At 42.6% G+C, this 9,893-nt stretch overlaps 1 protein-coding gene across 2 annotated transcripts; it reads right to left on the bottom strand.

Annotated features, from left to right (window-relative positions):
• Positions 1-727: 727 nt before the first annotated feature.
• On the bottom strand, positions 728-9,738 carry slc25a28 (solute carrier family 25 member 28). 2 transcript variants are annotated; one of them, XM_083988413.1, is made up of 5 exons: positions 9,663-9,738; positions 9,083-9,222; positions 4,035-4,263; positions 3,178-3,234; positions 728-2,724 (listed from the first exon to the last, which is right to left on the bottom strand). In XM_083988413.1, the coding sequence occupies exons 2-5, from the start codon at positions 9,101-9,103 to the stop codon at positions 2,156-2,158; spliced, it is 876 nt and encodes a 291-aa protein (XP_083844539.1). In that variant the 5' UTR covers positions 9,104-9,222; positions 9,663-9,738; the 3' UTR covers positions 728-2,155. The 2 variants fall into 2 exon arrangements, with proteins under 2 accessions (XP_083844539.1, XP_083844538.1); XM_083988412.1 differs by lacking the exons at positions 9,083-9,222; positions 9,663-9,738 and adding an exon at positions 6,678-7,305.
• Positions 9,739-9,893: the final 155 nt, after the last annotated feature.

The following is a 9,893-nucleotide window of genomic DNA, read 5'->3' as shown; positions in this document are numbered from 1 at the left end:
TAACTAAATGTGTCCTGAATTGTTTCATACATAGCTCTAAATGGCAAGGAAATCAGTTGACACACTTGTTTAGATAGGATACATCTCAGGCATATGCAAAACTGGCAGTACAGGATTTCATTATATTCATATACAGTATATTGTCTACAAATTTGAAAATGATTGAGACACTTAAGTAGACAACATGGAAGATTTACACAGAGTCTTTCTGTGCTACATCCTGAAGTAAAATATGGTGCTGATGGTGGAAAGTAAGAATGTACTGTATGTACAAGACTGCGCCCCAGTAATATGTATAATATAATTTGCTGGCTTGTTAGCTGCTACAGGTCAATCATGTATTCTACGGTTCAGATCTACACCAACAGCTTATTTAGCCTCCATGAATTACTGAATTCCAAAGCTTCTCGCTGCTTGCTGTTTTTACACAGGTGATGTGTCCACAAGTTCAAATCATGTTTTCAGTCTTGAAGGTCAAAGATGAGATCTGCACCTGCGTTCAAGACTAAACAACTGTACCTGCCTCAAACTAAAAATAAATACCTGAAAACACACAAACTTCCAAGTTGTTTCTGGCAGTACAGATGTGGCTTTTGTCCATCCATTTCTTCTGTCTGTTCACACAAACACACCTAGGTTAAAATTACAATATGCAAGGATTTCCTGTAACGTCGTCCTACATTTATTATAGCTACATTTGAAGAAATCAAAGAAGGGATCCTATCATTTATGAGCAGTGAGTCAAGCCCCACTGTTCAGTCTTTATTCATCGAGTGCAATTCAGTGTCAGAAACAATCAGACATCAATTGATAAGAATGACAGCTTTCATTTACGTGTACTCCATGGGGGTGCAGATACATATTATATCGGGTACTGAACTTTAAATTCTTTTGGGCACAGTACATTGAAGACAACCTTTGCTGTGAAGCACAGATATTAAAACTCAGTAGTTCATAAGCTGGAGACAGGCCCATAGCTACAGTTAACGCACAGAAACGCCCCTGGTCTACTCTGCCAAAGAAGTACACAAGGCATTAATGGTATTTGAATGAATCCCAAGGTTAATAAAACACATTTGAATAGGGGAATAAAGGGAAAATTTGAAGTTGTACAGATGCTGAAAATAAAATACAATTCAAGGAGTCGTAATTTAAAAATAAATTAAACACACACTTAAGATGTCTTAGAGCTACTGGAAACTGGTATATTTGCCTGTTACAAGACAGGGAACAACCTTGGACACTGATCTTTGGAAAATGGGGGAAATATTTGATCAATTATAGTAATTCCCTTAACTGCCAAAGGCAAAACAAAAATGGAGCCCTAAATCTCATCAATGGCCTTTTTATATAGTTAATTAATCAGCTGGTTTAAATTTTGGCTTTTGACAAGTTGACTTGCCATGTTAGCAGGACTCCTTTGCAACAAAAGTATCTGGGTACTGGTCCAAATCAGGAAATGAATATATTAATTAAGATGATTGACAAAAAGTCAGTCTAAACTGTCAATCTGCAGTCACTCCTTTTCATTTTAAATGGCTGAAAAAAGGAACTAAATGCCTGTGCGCAGGCCAAACTAGACACAAAATGAACTTGTCTAGGATTACTGTGACAGTTGTCTGTTATGAGAGAGATACATACAGTATATTTAAAGGTTTTCTCATACGTCTAGAAAGGGCTTCTGTAGTTATCATCTTCATTTGCAAGCTTAAAGTTTGAATGGGTGAAAACAAAAACCTGGCTGTAAGAAAGCGAGAATTAATAATAAAAAAAAGTAACACTACTGCCCTCTGCTGACTACCTTTCCAAGTGAAAAAATTGTGCGTTCTTCACATTTATCCTAAACCTGGACAAATGTACTGGCTACTAGAATGGCTTTAAGATGTCTCTAGATTATCTAGATCTATAATACTGTGTAAATTATTTCTTATAGAAGAAAGAAACAACATAACTCAAACCATATCTAGTCTTGAAAAAGTGTAGCAGAAACATAACTGATCCAGCGGTCTTTGAAGATGTCTTTCTTATCTGCTATGTCTGAGAGGGATGAGACAACTGAGGTGGATTTTAGTCAGATTCTATGTGCGCATTAACTTTGTCTTCTCCTAACATGGAGAGCAGAGCAATATTAGAGGAGACTATATAGAGGAGAAATCTACATCTCAGCCTCCATGTGCTGTGCCCTCCTCTTGTTGTGCTGGTGCTTGGTGAGTCCATACTTGAAGAACTCGTACACCGACCAGCTGATGGCTGTGGAGGGCATCTGGTAGATGATCCTCGCCTGGACTCCCTTGAAGAAGCCCTGCAGGCCGCCCAGCCTGTAAACTGTTCGGAAGGCATGGGCCAGGCCTGAGATCTGTCTGTGGGCTCCTTGTCCTTGGCCGGGGCCTTGGCCAGAAGGCAGGGGGCTGAGGGTTAGAGACTCCTGGGTGTTGAGCAGGGTCTTGCAGACGTCTAGAGGCGTAGTGGCTGCAGCTGCGATGGCTCCAGCCAAAGCTCCAGACAACATGTGGGATGAAGGGTTGTACTGTCTGTGGGGGTTGAGCAGCTCCTGAAGGTACTCGTAGGTCATGAAGTGGAGCGCCTGGAAGGGCACGTTCATGGTGAGCTGGGTGGTGTAGCTGCGGTAGAAGGCAGCAGGGCCCTCTTTCTGCCATATGGCGCGTACACAGTCCAACACGCCACGGTATGGTGAATTATACATCTGCATGCGCTGCTTCACAACTTTGCGAGATGAGGGTAGTTGTATTGATGGAGGGGAAGACCAAATATGATCAGGGTTTGGCCAGCACAAAGGTGGAAAAGATGGAAAAAGAAAGAAAAAAAACACAAATTAGCGAGCCATTACCTATGCTGAAGCACTTACAGTTTCAATAAAAACACAGAAAGATGGAGTGTGTCATTTTAATAGTGTTTGTTCGGACAGCTGCATCCAATCTAACAGCTGCACATGGAGACTACAACCAGTGTCCTTCTACTGACATGTTTGGGCAGGTGGATAGGAGGCTGCTGTGAAAGACAATATGTGAGACTACAGGGTTACGGCCAACATGAGAAGGTGGCATGGCACCTGCAAGTTTCTTCACTGAGATTTCTGCATGGGAAGCTGTTTTGTTTTGTCTAAACACTCATTGTGTGGTCAAAGGCAAATGGTGTTGTACAGTAAAAGTCTCTTACCTTCTGCTGGGTTCATTGCTGCATCATGAAGCAGTGTGGCCGCACACCCAGCTGTTCCTGAAATAAACAAAACTTGGAAATTACTCCACAGTGATATGATCACGACAGAAAACAGAGAATGCATTCAAGTGGCACAGAACGGAAATGCAACAGCAAGAACCCCCTGTCATCATGTCACAGCCTTCACTGCTTTATTCCTAAAAGCTGCAGATGTCATGCTCAAATCAATATTGTATGTCATCGGCGCACGTTTAGCAGTTTGCACAGGTGTAAACTAGTGAATGCTCCTGACCAAATTCAGGAGGCCAAACCTGAGCAAAGAGAGACACCTAGTGGACAAGGCTGTTCATTGCTCTGTTTGAGGGTTTTAAAACCAAACCAATAAGCTTTAAAAAAAGACAGAACCAACAGAGGAGAGAGCAGATGAGATGGGAGAAAGAGGACTTACCCAGCCTCCCACTAAACTGGAAAAGAGGGAAGAGAGAGAGAGTAGGGAGAACAAGGAATAAGGAAATGGTTGACATTCAGAGCAAGGTTTCCAACTTTTATCTTTCTATTTTGGTATTACTGGACTTGACCTAAATAAGAAATCAATGAACTTTCCTAAAAGCCAGCACCAGATCTGGCGCGTCCTTACAGTGTTCAACTGTAGCTACAGAAAGGCTCTCTCTAGGATTTGATGGCCTGCCAGGGGTTTTCGTGACTGGTCAGGCCTCGTCTGCTCTGTATGCGGATTAGGCTGAGTCAGCAGCTTCACAGAGATCACACTGAGGGTGCTTGGCATTAGGTTCGGAGTTGATCAAGTCCTACATATCAGCCATACATGTTTAGGTGTGTATATGTATGTTTTGTGGTACCATTAGCCAAATGACTGTTAGCCCCTGGGTGAATGACATCACTTAGAGTCTTTTTTAGTTTCTCATAGCTGGCAAAATAGAGGGCATGGGCAGGTCCCGCCCCAACAGCTGTCGCATTGAGCCCTCTCATTGGCCGCCAGACTCCCTCTGTGGCAACAATGCGTCGAAGAGCATCCATTACGTTTCTGTAGCGGGCCGCAGGGTCAGGCTGGAGGCTCTGCATTCTTGTCTAGAGAAGAGGAAAAAGTAAAATTCAACAAAGTAAAGAGTCAACACGATGCTCCTTTCCTATCCATCAGAGCTTGGTAATAAGTTTCATAAGATGTCCAGTGAGTTTGACCTAAATTGAATATTAAAATAGAAAGCAATGCATTATTCAAGTCTTACAATATGTCTGCCTATTACAGCTTAACAATCTCAAATCAACTGCAGTGTGAATAAGGAGTCAAATAAGGGACATGAGGCATTCAACACTGTGTGTGTGTTGGTGTATCTGCATAACTGAATGAAAGGAAGTTTGGAGTTAGAAGCTCCAAGGTCACAAGGGGACATAAGCTGACTTCCTGTAAGCCTCTTTTCCCACTGACCCTGAAACACACCTTTCTCTCTCCTTCCTCTCACACACACACACGCATCCTCTTTGAGATAAACGATAGATTATCTAAACATTATCAAGTCAAGTGCAGAGGATCAGCGTTTCGGTCGAGTGTTATTTGGTATTTAAAGAGAGTTGCGTGGGGATGGTCTGGCGGCGACAATCCTGAAATAACAAACTTCCAGCTGAATGGACAAACTTACACCACACTGTGTGTATGCATGAAGTGCACTATGGATGTCCTCATGTCACTCTAAACTACAGCTGTGGAATGCAGGGCATGAGGAGAGCTAGCTTACAGCTACTTACTTCATATCTGGCACAGGGACTCATCACACACTCACTCTGACGAGAGGCTGTAATGTCAGTACCCCATTCATTCATGTCTGTCCGCCTTACCAGCCATAGGTCGTCTTGTCTGTGTTTACCTTTAGCGCGAGTTTGCATATCTAGGCAGGAATGACCTTTGTGCTCGGTGTAAACATTATTTTCACCACTTCTTCAGTGAAAAGGACTTCTCTCAATGCCTGGTAAATCAGTTGATCTGCTGCGCGATGTAGGCTACACACTGACAGGCCTACAAATGCTGCATGCTTTTTTTTTAAATCCACAACCAATTACTGAGATTTAGGGTACATTAAGAGAGAATGGCAGTCTATACTAAACTATAATTACACAGCAATCTCTTAATTGAGAAGCTTACTGCACAGGAGCAACAGCCTTCATCTTGGTATGGAAGAGTGGAAGGCATTTGCTCTACGCAACGAGAAAGGAACGTGTTTGAAGCATCTCAAATATTTCTCAAAGTCGTATCTGTTCCTCTGAAAACTAACTGGCTGTTTATGGTTAGCAGACTTCATTTTGCTGAGTCACAACGCCCCCCCCTCAAAGCCCCAGATCTAATGTGGCTTGCTTGCTGAGATGCTGAGCTCTGTTAGCAGTGTAGCAGTCATTCTGCACATGAGATAGGCCTGTAAACAGTGGTGTTATCACGGTTCAGGCCTGCAACAGAGGTGACCACAGGTGGAAGAGACGTGAATGAAGCATGGGTGATTGGACAGCTCTTCAGTCTGACATGGACAGCTGACTACACTAACCTCATTGTCACTTGCTCTGTCTCTCTTGTCCCCTGCCTGTTACACAAAGACCTCTAGTGCATGGCTGCAGCTAGATGACCCCTCGGGACAATGGGTTATGCTTCTTTATATGTGTTGACAGCTCAAGCAGAATAAAGGTAACTTGTACATAACAAAGACCACATGATAAGAACTGGCCCGCCGAACTTGCATGACTCACATGTGATCAAAAGACCTTTGCAAACGATTGGTTATGGTGTGTGAGGCAGTGAGCCCTGCTGCTCAGTTTAAGTACCACTGGGTAAGAAACAAAATAGATGCTGCATTCAGGGCTGATAGACCCACAATGTCTAAAAAAAAACTGCAGTACAAATTATTCCTGTCATGGAGTAACCGTGCCAAGTTAACATAAACAACAACATTTAACCAGCCCTTGTTCCTATGGACAGATAGCACAGCTCAGGTCACCCTAAACTTTTAAACTGTTGTCATACTTCCTCTTATTAGCTTCTCTAGTCTCTTAAACTGTCCCTTTCCATTTCCTTACACGTAAGTTTAGTTATATAACACCAGCTAGGGGTTTGACTGCAGCCTGTTTGGATGCTTAGCTGTTGTTTTACGCAACGTGTCCAAGCGGGCTTCAGTGTTTGACCTGCTAACAAACGGTGGTCACCATAACTAGCCGGTTAGCTAGCTTTAGTCGTGCATAACTTAAAATAGCATGCTAACAAGTTAGCTAGTAGGGGTGTGAGACGCTAACAGAGCCGACTGACCTTGTCCTCACAGCCGTCAGCTCTGCAGCGTGTTTAGCTAATAAGCTATGCTACCAAGCCAAACACGTTGGCTTACACGACTAATATCCACATAGCAACAACAGGGGCCGGGCTGCGAAAGCATTGTGTGTTCATTAGAGGTTAAAAAACAACAACAATAAAGTTGTGGGTCAGCTGGTTAGCCACTGAGCTATGCTACCTTGACACAGTCGATGGGGAACATGAGGCAGTGCTCCATGATCCCGGCCACAGCTCCAGCCAACATGTGGGTGCTAGTGGAGGCTCCCTGTGGCAAGCCCTCATAGTCTGGTTCAGAGTCCTCCGTTTCTGCATCCTGTGCACTACGGATAAATTCAACAGTCTGGATTTCCGTCTCGCCTCCGATCCGGGGTGTCAGGCTTCCCACGATACTTTCAGAAACTCCCCAGAATCTGCCCCCCAGCCATCGAACTTCTGCCCCGGCAGAGGCTCCAGCAACCCCGGTATCACTGCCCGTAGTCTCCGCTGTCATCCGACGCCTCCTCACAAATCCATCCGCTTCCATGAGAAACCGGATAAAATGATAAGACTTTAGGCACGAAGACGCGGCGTCTTGTGGGTGATTTCGGCCCCTAAACTTTTACATTCCCTTGAGGTGGTATCTGTATCACAGCCTCTCGACTGCTACACCTTTCCCTCCCCGCCTCGGTCGTTTCCAGCCAGCGTCCAGCAGGGCAGGCCGGGGCGGAAACACACACACATCGACACATCGAGACGCACCGAAGGCCGCGGCTGAGGAACTCGGCTCTGATTGGTCCGTAGAGCCAAGACCAACCCACTCCATTGGTTAATGCACATGTCACTCAGATTGTATTTTGGTGAAGCCTTCAAACCTCGTCATGTGGCAGTTGACATTAGATATGGGGAATTGCCTGCACGGCAATCGCATCTGTGAAAGATATCAAAAGACACACTTATAAGGCCTAGGTCAGTGTGTAGGTCAGCCTGAAGGACTTTACAATGGCTGAGGATTATATGAGTGTTACTGGTATATTTCATTTACATTTATGTCTCTTGCTGACTTAGAGCTGTTGTCCTAGGCTATTTTGTGCTTGGTTAAAAAACAACAACAAAAACTTGATACAGGGAATCAATGCACCCCAAAGTTAAACGAGAGTAGGCTATCTCCCCCAACACTCTTCATTCCTGGCCAACTTGACAGATGGCAGTGTCTTCATCAGTTAGTTAACACACACACACACACACACGCACACGCTCAAGTAAATACAAGAAACAAAGTAAATGCTGCAGTTGCTGTCTTACATTAGCCTAATAGTAGCCTACCACTATCCATCTTATTACAACGATCAAATCATTTCTTAATTTCCCGAGGATTTGTAAGCTCCACTAACTGAAAAATTAAATGTGTAATTTCTAGTGAAACAAAATTTTAAAATCCTGACAAGCTATTAGGTCACATCAGTTGAAACCAGATTGATAATTTAAAGATAGGCTACTGATAAACATAACAACAGTAGGCTACTAATCATGTTGCATGTCTGAGTGATGGTATCACAATGAAATATCATGATCTGGCTGCAACCACATTAAGGCAACCGCATAGCTACAATTATTTTCAAAATAATGAATGTGTGAATTATGATTTTAATTAAAATCAAAAATATTTAAGAAATAAGTTGTATTTCTGTGCAGTGTCCTCCCAACTTCTCCATGAGACATCTTAACAGTGTATTTTTAATCATCATGAAGAAAGGCTAAATGTGTCTTCAGTTCAAATGTCCACCACCCTCTCTGGTCAGTTGTGAGACAGTAGCCTAGTTTATGATTTAATAATTATAAATGCTGAGAGGCGCAACATGTCCAGTGAACCTCTCTGCCGGAGGCAAGGATCACATTTTTTTTTCTCCAGAAAATGAGGTAATTGTGTTTTGGTGCGGCGCTGTTATAACATAATTGAATTTTCCCCTTTATTGCCTGGGAGAGCCTTCAAGGGCTGCAGTGTTGAATTTCTGCCGACAAAGGGGAATGAAGTGTTAATTTCTGCTTACAAGAACAAAATCTCCTGCTTCTGATCTAGTTATGGTTGATTGGCTGTTGTCTGCAGACGTTCCTTAAAGGAAAACCAAGCAGGCAGCATATCAGGATCATTTCTCTTTCCTGAAACTAATGCTACTCTAATACACCAAGGGAGAGGCATGTTAGGTCTAGCGGGAAACTCTAGATCACTGTAACACCTCATTTCATTCCCTCCACCAAGAGAGTGCACAATCTATACAGGCCTTAGGAATTATTTTACACTGTCTAAGCAAAACATAGTCAAAAATCTACATTATATGACAAGATGAGAAGATAACCTGCTTATGTTCTGCTGTGTTTGGTTGTTTTTGTGTCAGTCTACACCCTTCCTTCCCTGGACCAAGCAGACTACTACTGTTCTGTCTATTCCCTAGACTGCTGCTTGAGTCCACAGCATTATCTATGGCCTCTTATCTTATTAATGCATAGTAAGTGAACCACTAGGGCAATATGACATCTTCAACAGCAGCACTAAGAAACCATTCTATGTTAAGAGCTCATCTTAAAACTCTTAAGGTGGGCCCTTACTTTGAGATGTGTCCAACCCATAACCAGCTGAGAGACGACGTCTTCCACTGCACTTTTTGAATATTCATTTTCTTCATATGTGCGTCTTGTTTTTATATTTACTGTAACTCACACATTTAGCCCACAAATCCGCACAGAGTCTGGAAAATAAAGTTGATAAAGTTAGAAATAAATAAAACGATTTAGGTATTACAGTTATTCATGTCTTAGCTGCTCAGCTATCACCAGTGAGATCAAAATATTTCAGACTACACATTATGAATCCTAACAAATAATGTCAATTTAAGTTGAGTTGGAACAGTTTGCAGAGAAGGGCAAACGTGTTTTAGACTAATGGAACAACTCTGCCACCTAATGGACAAAAGTGTAACTACAAGCAGAGTAAGGCCAAAATAAGAGAAGTGTTTGATCATTTGTATGTTTTTTTGTTTTTTTTTACAGTATTCAACACGTTATTCGTGTCGATAGATAGATAGATAGATAGATAGATAGATCGATAGATAGATAGATAGATAGATAGATAGATAGATAGATAGATAGATAGATAGATAGATAGATAGATAGATAGATAGATAGATACCTTCTAGTTAGTCATAGTTATTCGATGGGTAGGATCCCTTTGATGGATGGACATAACTTGTAGAATCAGAAAGAAATAACATTATTAGGCGGGTAGCCTAGAAATGTTATTTTACAATACAGGAGGGAGTGGACCGCTTTGCTGCAGGTCCAACCAACGGGAAACCCGGATCTAATTTACGCAGCTGTAGCCTAGTTGGAAAGTAGGAGGGACTGATGTGGGACTCTGCCT

Source organism: Trachurus trachurus (assembly GCF_905171665.1).
Source record: "Trachurus trachurus genome assembly, chromosome: 15".
Lineage (NCBI taxonomy): Eukaryota > Metazoa > Chordata > Actinopteri > Carangiformes > Carangidae > Trachurus > Trachurus trachurus.
This window is presented reverse-complemented; position numbering and strand designations above follow the sequence as displayed.

Coding starts and splice junctions, on each gene's coding strand:
- slc25a28 (XM_083988412.1), bottom strand. CDS start 7,022: ATGGAAGCGGATGGATTTGTGAGGAGGCGTCGGATGACAGCGGAGACT. Junction 4,264..6,677: donor TCCCCATCGACTGTGTCAAG/GTAGCATAGCTC, acceptor CCTCTTCTCTAG/ACAAGAATGCAGAGCCTCCA. Junction 2,725..3,177: donor AGCAATGAACCCAGCAGAAG/GTAAGAGACTTT, acceptor CATCTCGCAAAG/TTGTGAAGCAGCGCATGCAG.